This window comes from Protomyctophum bolini (assembly GCF_963924005.1).
Source record: "Protomyctophum bolini genome assembly, chromosome: 4".
NCBI lineage: Eukaryota > Metazoa > Chordata > Actinopteri > Myctophiformes > Myctophidae > Protomyctophum > Protomyctophum bolini.
This window is the reverse complement of record NC_137865.1, coordinates 46,830,040-46,843,921: the sequence shown is the minus strand read 5'-3', so window position 1 is coordinate 46,843,921 and position 13,882 is coordinate 46,830,040. Positions and strand designations below refer to the sequence as shown.

General features: G+C 43.0%; 1 protein-coding gene across 5 annotated transcripts in view; it reads left to right on the top strand.

Moving 5' to 3' along the window:
• Positions 1-261: 261 nt before the first annotated feature.
• The window catches only part of mon2 (MON2 homolog, regulator of endosome-to-Golgi trafficking), a 66,283-nt gene continuing 52,662 nt past the window's right edge, over positions 262-13,882 (top strand). For 4 of the 5 annotated variants that reach the window (XR_013963904.1, XM_080760891.1, XM_080760890.1 and 1 more), the window contains exons 1-8: positions 262-321; positions 1,108-1,235; positions 1,896-2,027; positions 3,244-3,373; positions 5,770-5,867; positions 7,239-7,364; positions 8,003-8,203; positions 13,439-13,563. Coding sequence is in view for 4 of the 5 variants with exons in the window: in XM_080760891.1 (XP_080617017.1) it covers positions 1,149-1,235; positions 1,896-2,027; positions 3,244-3,373; positions 5,770-5,867; positions 7,239-7,364; positions 8,003-8,203; positions 13,439-13,563 (899 nt within the window). In the remaining variant the exon portion in view is untranslated. Of the gene's footprint in view, positions 322-1,107; positions 1,236-1,279; positions 1,307-1,895; positions 2,028-3,243; positions 3,374-5,769; positions 5,868-7,238; positions 7,365-8,002; positions 8,204-13,438; positions 13,564-13,882 lie in introns of those variants that run through there. The other variant, XM_080760892.1, reaches the window with a different exon arrangement.

Here is a 13,882-nt window from a genome sequence, read left to right as displayed (position 1 = left end):
TTTCCAGGTTGTTTTCCAGCTCGTCTTGTCTCTCCCTGGTACCAAAACACAAATACCTGAATTAAGCCCAATTTCAAAAGTAGTGAAAATAATTTGTGCAAAAAACAAAAAAAAATACCGGAAAAACTTTTATTCAACCTCAGAGCAAAGTGTTCTAAATCTTCTCAACGACATTTAACATAATGCTTTTTTTCTTTTTGCAAAGTGGCCCTTTAACAATGTCTCTCTCTCTCTCTCTCTCTCTCTCTCGCCCCCAGGCTGCAGAGTCGGGCATAGTGAAGGTTAAGACCATCGCGGCGAGAAGCAGCGACATATTAGCAGGTGAGTGATGGGGCTGTGGGCAGTGCTGATTACGTGAAAAGACCCCACAGAAGAAAATATTTGATTATATTCCAAGATTTGCCAATAGAGGGACATCATGACATCATCATCACCCGGAAGTTATGCGGGAACGCCCACTGAGTGGCAAAAAACTACTTTCTGGCCTTGACAGCCCCATACATCCACACAGAAAAGTCTTTGACTGACTTTAACCCATTTTGGGCAGGAAGTGGGAACCCCTTTTGGTGTTAGCATTACGTTATGCTTTAGCTATTGAACGAAACCACCCTGACTTAGAATCAACCTGGGTACCACTATTGTGTTGGGTGGGGGTATGGGCTAAAATTAGTGCTTTTGTAAGTTAACACTTGCTATCCATCCCATGTGTATACATCCCACTGCTTCTCAACCGTTGACTACTACTGGTAAAATGTCCTAATAATAATGACTCAACCAGACAATCCGGTGCACTTCCCCCTTCTTGAGATTCTAACTCCCTTTTTCTGTTGAATTTATTGAACTTGAACTTGTCAGTAAAATGACTACATGGATGGACTCATCATAGGTCACCAGGTCATTCAGTTCACGGTTTCTCAACTAGTGGAAAGAACATTTAAAACAAATCAACAAATCCCTACATTACTAATGTATGGTCCGTGGAGGTATTGCATGTGGTCAGGGACCACATGCAATACCTCCACGGACCACCAGTGGTCCAAGGACCACCTGTTGAAAACCACTGGTCTAATCAACTGCTCTGCGGTGCTGCTCTGCGGTGCTCCTCAGCTCTGAAGGAGAACAGCTCGGAGGTGGTCCAGCCCTTCCTGATGGGATGTGGAACCAAGGAGCCCAAGATCACCCAGCTGTGTCTGGCTGCCATCCAGAGACTCATGTCCCACGAGGTGGTGTCTGAGGTGGGTACGGAGCTGCTGTTAACCTCCCCTAGTCCACTCAGAGACTCATGTCCCACGAGGTGGTGTCTGAGGTGGGTACGGAGCTGCTGTTAACCTCCCCTAGTCCACTCAGAGACTCTTGTCCCACGAGGTGGTGTCTGAGGTGGGTACGGAGCTGCGTTTAACCCCCCTAGTCTACTCAGAGACTTGTTTATTTCATGCAAATTCTGTGTGGAGTTTTTCATGTTCTCCCCGTGTCCTCTAGTGCAGTGGTTACCAACCCTCAAAAATAGCTAAAGTACAACATAATGCTTAATTTACTAAGTAGCCTTGCCGAGCCATGAGGCCCATAGGGCAGGAGCATATCTCCTGTTTCTGTAGCGTGAGGCAGCTTGAAGTACACCCCCTGGACATGACGCTAGTATGTCGCAGGGACTCACCCCCAATCCAACCCTTGATGCTGAGTGTCAAGCAGGGAGGCACTGGGTCCCATTGTTTAGAGTCTTTGGTATGACCCGGCCGGGGATCGAACCCCGACCTCCCAGTCTCAGGGCGGAGACTCTAACCACAAGGCCACTGAGCTGGTGCTTAATTTCCTAGCTTCATAATATCTTTCACACTGACAGTTGAGTATCTTTCTCTGGAGTTGTTATTATTCAATGTGTGTCCGTGTTCCTCCAGGCGGCGGCGGGTAACATCATCAACATGCTGTGGCAGCTGATGGAGAACGGTCTGGAGGAACTGAAGCTGCTGCAGACGGTCCTGGTGCTGCTCACCACCAACACTGTGGTCCATGACGAGGTCCTCTCAAAGGTACAATAACACCTCACACACACACACACCGAGTGGGGTCGGGGAGGATACGCCTGTTCTGTGCATTCAGAGACCGCTCACCGCCGCGGAGCGAGCGTGACAGTATGTCGAAGAGAGATCTCCAAAGTGTGGTTAACAGAGAGAGGGAAATGACTCTGAGGCTGAGCGCGCAAAGTGCAATAAATGCGATGCCGTGGTTTCCTGCAAAAGGTTGTTGCAACTTTGCACCAGTTGCACCACATCCACGTTGAGGAAACATCTCAAAATCAATATGCCTACACACGAGTCCACGACTCACGAGATTAATCTATAGGCACACCGTGTTTGAGAGCCATGCGGAAAGCCGTGCCCGCGCTCCCCGCACCTCCACCACAGCCGGCGGAGGTCGAGGTCGGATGATGCAAGACTGGTTCACTTTCCCCAGGCTAGTAACGTTAGAAAATAAACACTACTAACTTCTACAGAGCTTCTCATTAGGTATTGTACAACTGTTGTTAATGGTGTTAATTTAGAATGCCAATGACTCTCTCCCTCTGCTCACTCTGGAGTCTGGCTGTGAGTCTATGGGTCTGAGGTGAGTGAAGCTAACAGGCTTCAGCTATATATGGATAGGTAACGGGAAGTGTCAAAGTAAAATTATGCCAAATTGCAGGAAGTATCAAAATGAACAACAAAATAAGACAGACAATAAATAAAGAATATAACAAACTTTAAACTAAAGAAATGATTGCAAAACCAAGTGTCACCGGCAGTTACATTTAGTATAAGTATGCAACCTTTCCCTAGACTCTAGGGGAACCTTTCCATGTAGGCGATACAGTATAATTAGATACAGTGTAATTAGTGTGCTCGCTAGCGCAGCCACAGTCATGTTGTTTCCACTATTTATGATACATTATGCTTCCAAAAACGTTGGACTTCGGTACCAACCAAAGTCAGGACAGGCAGGGTCACACAGTAGAAAACCTTTTTTAATTCTAATTGTTGCAATTTACGAGCTGCGTTCACTTCCCGCACTTGCGCGTCTTACTTGTATTAACATGTCAACATGCCTGTCCCTGTCCTCTCTGTCTGTCCCCCAGGCCATGGTGCTGTGTTTCACAGTGATATTAACATGTCCCTGTCCTCTCCTCTCTGTCTGTCCCCCAGGCCATGGTGCTGTGTTCCACAGTGATATTAACATGTCCCTGTCCTCTCCTCTCTGTCTGTCCCCCAGGCCATCGTCCTGTGTTTCCGTCTCCACTTCACCAAGGACAACATCACCAACAACACGGCAGCGGCCACCGTCAGACAGGTGGTCACCGTGGTGTTCGAGAGGATGGTGGCCGAGGACGAGCGCTTCAAAGGTCAGACGTCAGGATATTAGGATGACAGCCATTAGCAACAGCTATGGCAGCATAGGAATTTGGATCCGAATTTGCACAACACCCCATAGCCCCATTCAATTCAATGCAATGCAATTCAATGCAATTCATTGAGGGCTTATGGTAGTGGAAATAGCCAATAAATGCACACTTTTGGTGTTTTTGAATTTGAATCCTGAAAATGAACAGTTTTGGACATACGAGGTTTCCACGGAACAGAGACAATATTTGACCGTGGCAGTGACCAAAATGTGACTCTTCTTCCACTGCGTGAAAAGAGGAGTTAACAGGAAATGATGGGCACTAGATTTGCCCGTAAACCTCAAGTTTAGCAGCATAATAGTTAATATACGGTAATATACAGGTGTGATGGTACATATACAGTTAATATACGGTAATATACAGGTGTGATGGTACAATTCGGGAGTTTACCGGAGTTATTGTTGGAAAGTTTTAACGGGAGTTTCCTGTATATATACACATCCTTATTCCATGCTTTTTGCGCAGTGAATTAATTTGGAAAACCACACCGACGGGACGGGGCGCGGCGATATAAAATGAAATGAAGTCACACGTTGTCTCTTCCCTAAGGAAGACATTTTCAGTCCACTATACTGCCAGCCAGCTGTGCGTCAGAACCATATGAACACACCCAGCTGTGTGTGATGATGAATGATTCACATTAATGCTCGCTGCCCTCAAACTACAGTGCATAGAGTTAAATGAACATGGGGGAGTTTGTTGTGTTTATAAGATTCACACAGCGTGCAGCTTGCCCTGGGCGGCATAGTGTGGTGGTGATGTGACAAACAATCATGGGAAAGTAGTGAGTACACAGGTGAACAAGCAGGACTTGGCTTACGCTACGTTACACCAGGACACAGTGGAACAGATCAGTGGATGCTACTCTGTCTAAAGTGGGTGTTTTGTAGAACAGTATTATTCACAGAGGTCGGCGTTTTTTATGGCTGTATGTCAAGTGAACTTTCTAGCAGGAGTCAGCAACCGCTCGATAGCTGAGTTCACAAAGAGTCAAGTTCACTTGCAGTTTCACGGTGCAAAGAGTCAAGTTCACTTCCAGTTTCACGGTACATGTGAGTTCAGCCACAATCCCAAAATAGAGACCGTATTCTGCCTGCTCGTACATCTAGCAAAGTTAGAAGTCCACCACCTCCTCTCCTTTCCATGCCATATATCGGAAGGCAGCATTCAGTCTCCTGAACTTGAACACAGTATTTTGCGTTGAACAAATTTGTTTTAGAAACCCATGTCGTTACACCTGCATCTCCACTATAGCTAAAGAGTGCTGGGTTGCGGCCCGAAAATAGTTGATCTACAAGCTCTCAACGCGTCGGAGTGCGACGCTTTGTGAGCTTGTAGATCTGCTATTTCCGTCTCTCCTGGAGCTGGGTTTGTCTCCTTTGCAGCAGGTGTGAAACGGAGAAAAGGTGTTCTCTTTTTTTTCTTCTTTTTTTTTTGAGGATATATTTAGTCTCTTTATATTACACGTAGATAAAGATAACAAGGGCAACATAAGTAATGCATTGTTTATACAGTATACAGTACACTAGCACTTTTCTAAACCAATGTTACAAAGCGCTTAAGGTGTTCTCTTTTAACCCATTTAGACCTGAGGACTATTCTGGAAAAAAAAAAGAAGTCTTCTAAATCCTGACAGTTTTCAGAAAAACCTCTGTTTTCTAGGACAGTGGTGCGCGCGATAAAAGCTTGGCAATGCGCGATACATAGATTAATTAATCCTGGCAGGGAAAGGGGTGTGACTGACCTGCTTGTGTGAGTCTGGGAGCTTGGAACGGACAGATGTGTGGGTTGGACTTTTTTCTCGTTATTTTACTGCGTGTGTGTGTGTGTGTGTGTGTGAGAGAGAGAGAGAGAGAGAGAGAGGGAGAGGGAGAGAGAGACAGACTGGAGTGTGAGCCAGACATATGTCTGCTCGTCCCCCTGTGCTCTCTCCTCATCTAAACTCCACCCCCCCCCTCCTCTCTCTGTCATTACACCAACTCTCTCTCTCTCTCTCTCTCTCAGTCTAATCCATAGTCTCTCAATTCAATTCAATTCAATTCAATTCAATTCAATTCAATTCAATTCAATTATACTTTATTGGCATGACAAGCATTCTTATATTGCCAAAGCATTGCATACAGTGTATGAAACAAAAATCTCTCTCTCTCTCTCTCTCTCCCAGTCTAATCCATAGTCTCTCTCTCTCTCTCTCTCTCTCTCTCTCTCTCTCTCTCTCTCTCTCTCTCTCTCCCTCCCAGTCTAATCCATAGTCATTCAATTCAATTCAATTCAATTCAACAAAAATCTCTCTCTCTCTCTCCCAGTCTAATCCATAGTCTCTCTCTCTCTCCCAGGCATATCGGAGCAGCCCCCCCCCGTCCAGGGGAACACCAACAGGAGGTCTGTCAGCACTCTGAGGCCCAGCGCCAAGGACGCCTACATGCTCTTCCAGGTATGGCCACCAGGGGGAGACAGCTCTCAATTTACAATTTAGGCATTTAGCAGACGCTCTTGATCCAGAGCGACTTACATTTAAGCAAAAACAAAAGCATGTCATACATCACATATATAAAAAGTAGTTATCATGAATCATGTATAAACTAAGAACGTAACAGTGGAGTATCTATGTCAGCTATACATACTATACTATAGTGGGGAGACGTGTGATAATTTTGGCTGGTTGAAGACCAAGCGAGCTGAGGCATTTTGGATCAGTTGGAGAGGCTTAAGTGCACATGCCGGTAGGCCAGTAAGGAGTATAGCCTGGCTAATAAGCCAGACTCAAATCACACTAATCCGCCGGCAGGCAATTTTATTTTGCCAACGGCTGATTCGGTCTGGCTTAAACCCCCCCCCCCCCCCCCCCTAGATTCAAGAGAAGAGCATGCAACAAGCAACAATAAATGTTCTTCAATATGTTGCCTGTGTGGTTTCCTGCCTCTGTAATCGGCTCTGGATAATCTGCAAAATGCTGGAATAGGAAAAAAATAAAAATTTAAAAGATAGTCCTTGGTTCAACAGTGTGAGAGCAGGTGCATGTATGTAGACACTCGGTAGAGAGCACGGAACGCTCACGCACGCAAGTGCACGAGCGTGCGTGTGCATTCATGTGCGTGCGCGTGATCTTCCGATTATCCAGAGCCGATTTCACAGTGGTTGTTTTCCAATCCAATCCAATCCACTTTATTTATATAGCACGTTTCAAAACTCAGAGTTTACAAAGTGCTGTACAGGAGAAAAATAAATAAAAATGCACTAAAGCTACCACACAGAATAACAACAGCGAGAAAACAAAGTACAAACAGTGAAAACAGCTGAGACACATTACAGAAAAACAACAGCATCACAGTGAGACAAAACATATACAAGGACCGAAGGAACTCAAGCGGGTATAGAGGTGCGTCTTTAGGCGAGATTTAAAAGTCTCGATGGAAGGGGCCAATTTGACGTGGGAGGGGAGTGCGTTCCATAGTTTGGGGGCTACAACAGAGAAGGCTCGGTCGCTTTGTGACCCTGAGGTTTAGCTGGCCCTCAGACCGCAGTGACCTAGGAGGAGTATAGACCTCAATAAGGTCAGACAGATAAAGAGGAGCCAGACCATTAATAGATTTAAAGACAATTAAATCATTTTAAAATCCACAAGAGGACAGGGAGCCAATGAAGGGAGGCCAAGACAGGTGTGATATGCTCACGTCTGCGAGTACCTGTGAGAGGCTGGAAAACCACACAGGCAAAACATTGAAGACCATATTGTTGCTGTCGGGCAGTAACCTTCTATCTCCTGTGTGTGTGTGTGTGTGTGTGTGTGTGTGTGTGTGTGCAGGACCTATGTCAGCTGGTGAACGCTGACGCCCCCTACTGGCTGGTGGGCATGACGGAGATGACCAGGACGTTTGGTCTGGAGCTGCTGGAGTCTGTCCTCAACGACTTCCCCCAGGTCTTCCTACAGGTAGGACTTGTTTTTGACAGCAACGTTTTTGTCTTAGTCTTTTGAATAGTTTTCCATTTCGTTTTAGTCCCGTTTTAGTCACCCGGGAATGCTGTAGTGTTGGTCTAGTTCTAGTTTTAGTTTTAGTCTAAATATCAAGATTTTAGTCGACTAAATCTACGGTTGATTTAGTCGAATGAAATGTCTTTTGGCGGGCCTTGATGCTGTCGTAATGACTGATTTTACACTTGCTGAGAATCAACTAGCTTTAAGCAACTAGTCGACTATTCAACTAGTCGACTAGTTAATCCACTAGTTGACCTCGTTGACTAGTTGATAAGAAACCTATTTTTACATAATAGGTAGTTAAACAGCTAGTCGACTAGCAAACTAGGCTACTAGTAAAAAATCACTAGAAGTGAAAGCCCGAAGTCACCACGTCCATATAACACACACAGTGCTACTGTCTGCCAAAAAACCCTTGTATCTCCATATTTCATGCTTTTATGTCTCTGTCACTGTCTTTCTCTCTGTCACTCTGTCCTTCCCAGCACCAGGAGTTCAGCTTCCTGCTGAAGGAGCGCGTGTGTCCTCTGGTCATCAAGCTGTTCTCTCCCGACATAAAGTTCTCTGTCACTCTGTCACTCTGTCCCTCCCAGCACCAGGAGTTCAGCTTCCTGCTGAAGGAGCGCGTGTGTCCTCTGGTCATCAAGCTGTTCTCTCCCAACATAAAGTTCCGTCAGGGCTGTGGGGGGGGCAGCGCCTCCTCGCCGGCCCCCGTGGAGAAGCCCTACTTCCCCATCTGCATGAGGCTGCTGCGGGTGGTGTCCGTGCTCATCAAACACTTCTACAGCCTACTGGTAAACATCAAACACTTCTACAGCCTACTGGTAAACATCAAACACTTCTACAGCCTACTGGTAAACATCAAACACTTCTACAGCCTACTGGTAAACATTAAACACTTCTACAGCCTACTGGTAAACATCAAACACTTCTACAGCCTACTGGTAAACATTAAACACTTCTACAGCCTACTGGTAAACATCAAACACTTCTACAGCCTACTGGTAAACATTAAACACTTCTACAGCCTACTGGTAAACATTAATCACTTCTACAGCCTACTGGTAAACATTAAACACTTCTACAGCCTACTGGTAAACATTAAACACTTCTACAGCCTACTGGTAAACATCAAACACTTCTACAGCCTACTGGTAAACATTAAACACTTCTACAGCCTACTGGTAAACATTAATCACTTCTACAGCCTACTGGTAAACATTAATCACTTCTACAGCCTACTGGTAAACATTAAACACTTCTACAGCCTACTGGTAAACATTAAACACTTCTACAGCCTACTGGTAAACATTAATCACTTCTACAGCCTACTGGTAAACATTAATCACTTCTACAGCCTACTGGTAAACATTAAACACTTCTACAGCCTACTGGTAAACATTAAACACTTCTACAGCCTACTGGTAAACATTAATCACTTCTACAGCCTACTGGTAAACATTAAACACTTCTACAGCCTACTGGTAAACATTAAACACTTCTACAGCCTACTGGTAAACATTAAACACTTCTACAGCCTACTGGTAAACATTAAACACTTCTACAGCCTACTGGTAAACATTAAACACTTCTACAGCCTACTGGTAAACATTAAACACTTCTACAGCCTACTGGTAAACATTAAACACTTCTACAGCCTACTGGTAAACATTAAACACTTCTACAGCCTACTGGTAAACATTAAACACTTCTACAGCCTACTGGTAAACATCAAACACTTCTACAGCCTACTGGTAAACATTAAACACTTCTACAGCCTACTGGTAAACATTAAACACTTCTACAGCCTACTGGTAAACATTAAACACTTCTACAGCCTACTGGTAAACATTAAACACTTCTACAGCCTACTGGTAAACATCAAACACTTCTACAGCCTACTGGTAAACATCAAACACTTCTACAGCCTACTGGTAAACATAAAACACTTCTACAGCCTTCTGGTAAACATTAAACACTTCTACAGCCTACTGGTAAACATTAAACACTTCTACAGCCTACTGGTAAACATTAAACACTTCTACAGCCTACTGGTAAACATTAAACACTTCTACAGCCTACTGGTAAACATCAAACACTTCTACAGCCTACTGGTAAACATTAATCACTTCTACAGCCTACTGGTAAACATTAAACACTTCTACAGCCTACTGGTAAACATCAAACACTTCTACAGCCTACTGGTAAACATCAAACACTTCTACAGCCTACTGGTAAACATCAAACACTTCTACAGCCTACTGGTAAACATCAAACACTTCTACAGCCTACTGGTAAACATCCAACACTTCTACAGCCTACTGGTAAACATTAAACACTTCTACAGCCTACTGGTAAACATCAAACACTTCTACAGCCTACTGGTAAACATTAAACACTTCTACAGCCTACTGGTAAACATTAAACACTTCTACAGCCTACTGGTAAACATCCAACACTTCTACAGCCTACTGGTAAACATTAAACACTTCTACAGCCTACTGGTAAACATTAAACACTTCTACAGCCTACTGGTAAACATTAATCACTTCTACAGCCTACTGGTAAACATCAAACACTTCTACAGCCTACTGGTAAACATCAAACACTTCTACAGCCTACTGGTAAACATTAAACACTTCTACAGCCTACTGGTAAACATTAATCACTTCTACAGCCTACTGGTAAACATTAATCACTTCTACAGCCTACTGGTAAACATTAAACACTTCTACAGCTTACTGGTAAACATTAAACACTTCTACAGCCTACTGGTAAACATTAAACACTTCTACAGTCTACTGGTAAACATCAAACACTTCTACAGCCTACTGGTAAACATTAATCACTTCTACAGCCTACTGGTAAACATCAAACACTTCTACAGCCTACTGGTAAACATTAAACACTTCTACAGCCTACTGGTAAACATTAAACACTTCTACAGCCTACTGGTAAACATTAAACACTTCTACAGCCTACTGGTAAACATTAAACACTTCTACAGCCTACTGGTAAACATCAAACACTTCTACAGCCTACTGGTAAACATCAAACACTTCTACAGCCTACTGGTAAACATCAAACACTTCTACAGCCTACTGGTAAACATCAAACACTTCTACAGCCTACTGGTAAACATCAAACACTTCTACAGCCTACTGGTAAACATCAAACACTTCTACAGCCTACTGGTAAACATCAAACACTTCTACAGCCTACTGGTAAACATCAAACACTTCTACAGCCTACTGGTAAACATTAAACACTTCTACAGCCTACTGGTAAACATCAAACACTTCTACAGCCTACTGGTAAACATCAAACACTTCTACAGCCTACTGGTAAACATCAAACACTTCTACAGCCTACTGGTAAACATCAAACACTTCTACAGCCTACTGGTAAACATCAAACACTTCTACAGCCTTCTGGTAAACATCAAACACTTCTACAGCCTACTGGTAAACATCAAACACTTCTACAGCCTACTGGTAAACACTAAACACTTCTACAGCCTACTGGTAAACATTAAACACTTCTACAGCCTACTGGTAAACATTAAACACTTCTACAGCCTACTGGTAAACATCAAACACTTCTACAGCCTACTGGTAAACACTAAACACTTCTACAGCCTACTGGTAAACATCAAACACTTCTACAGCCTACTGGTAAACATCAAACACTTCTACAGCCTACTGGTAAACATCAAACACTTCTACAGCCTACTGGTAAACATCAAACACTTCTACAGCCTACTGGTAAACACTAAACACTTCTACAGCCTACTGGTAAACATCAAACACTTCTACAGCCTACTGGTAAACATTAAACACTTCTACAGCCTACTGGTAAACACTAAACACTTCTACAGCCTACTGGTAAACATTAAACACTTCTACAGCCTACTGGTAAACATCAAACACTTCTACAGCCTACTGGTAAACATCAAACACTTCTACAGCCTACTGGTAAACATTAAACACTTCTACAGCCTACTGGTAAACATTAAACACTTCTACAGCCTACTGGTAAACATTAAACACTTCTACAGCCTACTGGTAAACATCAAACACTTCTACAGCCTACTGGTAAACATCAAACACTTCTACAGCCTACTGGTAAACATCAAACACTTCTACAGCCTACTGGTAAACACTAAACACTTCTACAGCCTACTGGTAAACATCAAACACTTCTACAGCCTACTGGTAAACATTAAACACTTCTACAGCCTACTGGTAAACATTAAACACTTCTACAGCCTACTGGTAAACATTAAACACTTCTACAGCCTACTGGTAAACATTAAACACTTCTACAGCCTACTGGTAAACATTAAACACTTCTACAGCCTACTGGTAAACATTAAACACTTCTACAGCCTACTGGTAAACATCAAACACTTCTACAGCCTACTGGTAAACATCAAACACTTCTACAGCCTACTGGTAAACATCAAACACTTCTACAGCCTACTGGTAAACATTAAACACTTCTACAGCCTACTGGTAAACATCAAACACTTCTACAGCCTACTGGTAAACATCAAACACTTCTACAGCCTACTGGTAAACATCAAACACTTCTACAGCCTACTGGTAAACATTAAACACTTCTACAGCCTACTGGTAAACATCAAACACTTCTACAGCCTACTGGTAAACATCAAACACTTCTACAGCCTACTGGTAAACATTAAACACTTCTACAGCCTACTGGTAAACATTAAACACTTCTACAGCCTACTGGTAAACATTAAACACTTCTACAGCCTACTGGTAAACATCAAACACTTCTACAGCCTACTGGTAAACATCAAACACTTCTACAGCCTACTGGTAAACATTAAACACTTCTACAGCCTACTGGTAAACATTAAACACTTCTACAGCCTACTGGTAAACATTAAACACTTCTACAGCCTACTGGTAAACATCAAACACTTCTACAGCCTACTGGTAAACATTAAACACTTCTACAGCCTACTGGTAAACATTAAACACTTCTACAGCCTACTGGTAAACATTAAGCACTTCTACAGCCTACTGGTAAACATTAAACACTTCTACAGCCTACTGGTAAACATCAAACACTTCTACAGCCTTCTGGTAAACATCAAACACTTCTACAGCCTACTGGTAAACATTAAGCACTTCTACAGCCTACTGGTAAACATTAAACACTTCTACAGCCTACTGGTAAACATTAAACACTTCTACAGCCTACTGGTAAACATTAAGCACTTCTACAGCCTACTGGTAAACATTAAACACTTCTACAGCCTACTGGTAAACATCAAACACTTCTACAGCCTACTGGTAAACATCAAACACTTCTACAGCCTACTGGTAAACATTAAACACTTCTACAGCCTACTGGTAAACATTAAACACTTCTACAGCCTACTGGTAAACATTAAACACTTCTACAGCCTACTGGTAAACATCAAACACTTCTACAGCCTACTGGTAAACATTAAACACTTCTACAGCCTACTGGTAAACATTAAACACTTCTACAGCCTACTGGTAAACATTAATCACTTCTACAGCCTACTGGTAAACATTAAACACTTCTACAGCCTACTGGTAAACATTAAACACTTCTACAGCCTACTGGTAAACATTAAACACTTCTACAGCCTACTGGTAAACATTAAACACTTCTACAGCCTACTGGTAAACATTAAACACTTCTACAGCCTACTGGTAAACATCAAACACTTCTACAGCCTACTGGTAAACATTAAACACTTCTACAGCCTACTGGTAAACATTAAACACTTCTACAGCCTACTGGTAAACATCCAACACTTCTACAGCCTACTGGTAAATATTAAACACTTCTACAGCCTACTGGTAAACATCAAACACTTCTACAGCCTACTGGTAAATCACACAAAAGCATCAAAAGTCGCAGATCTGCAAGTGCGATACTTTTGAATTTGAGTCCTGAAAAGTACCAGTTTTGCTCACATGAGGTTTCCACCCGACAGTGAGGGTAAAGTGTGTGTCTTTTTACAGGTGACAGAGTGTGAGATCTTCCTGTCTCTGCTGGTGAAGTTCCTGGACGGAGAGAAGCCCCAGTGGCTCCGAGCCGTGGCCGTGGAGTCAGTGCACCGGCTGTGTGTGCAGCCACACCTCCTACGGTAAGAACCACAGGCTGTGTGTGCAACCCAGGGGGGCAGTCAGAGAGATATTTTGTGAAGCCACTAAGGAAATGAACGTTCATATAATGGCCTGTTGTGGCGCTGTCACTGGACCCAGAAAAACCCATATCTCCATAGAAGTCCATGTATTTTGGCCCAACTTCACCTAGACTGTATTACCTTAATAAACATGGTCATGCATACTTTTTGCTTCCAGTCACTAGTTTAAAGTCTCATTTCTAATGTCATAATATTCTTTTTGGAAAATTATGGTCCCATTTATAAAATAAATTACCATAAAGTCGTGCATGTTCTGAGG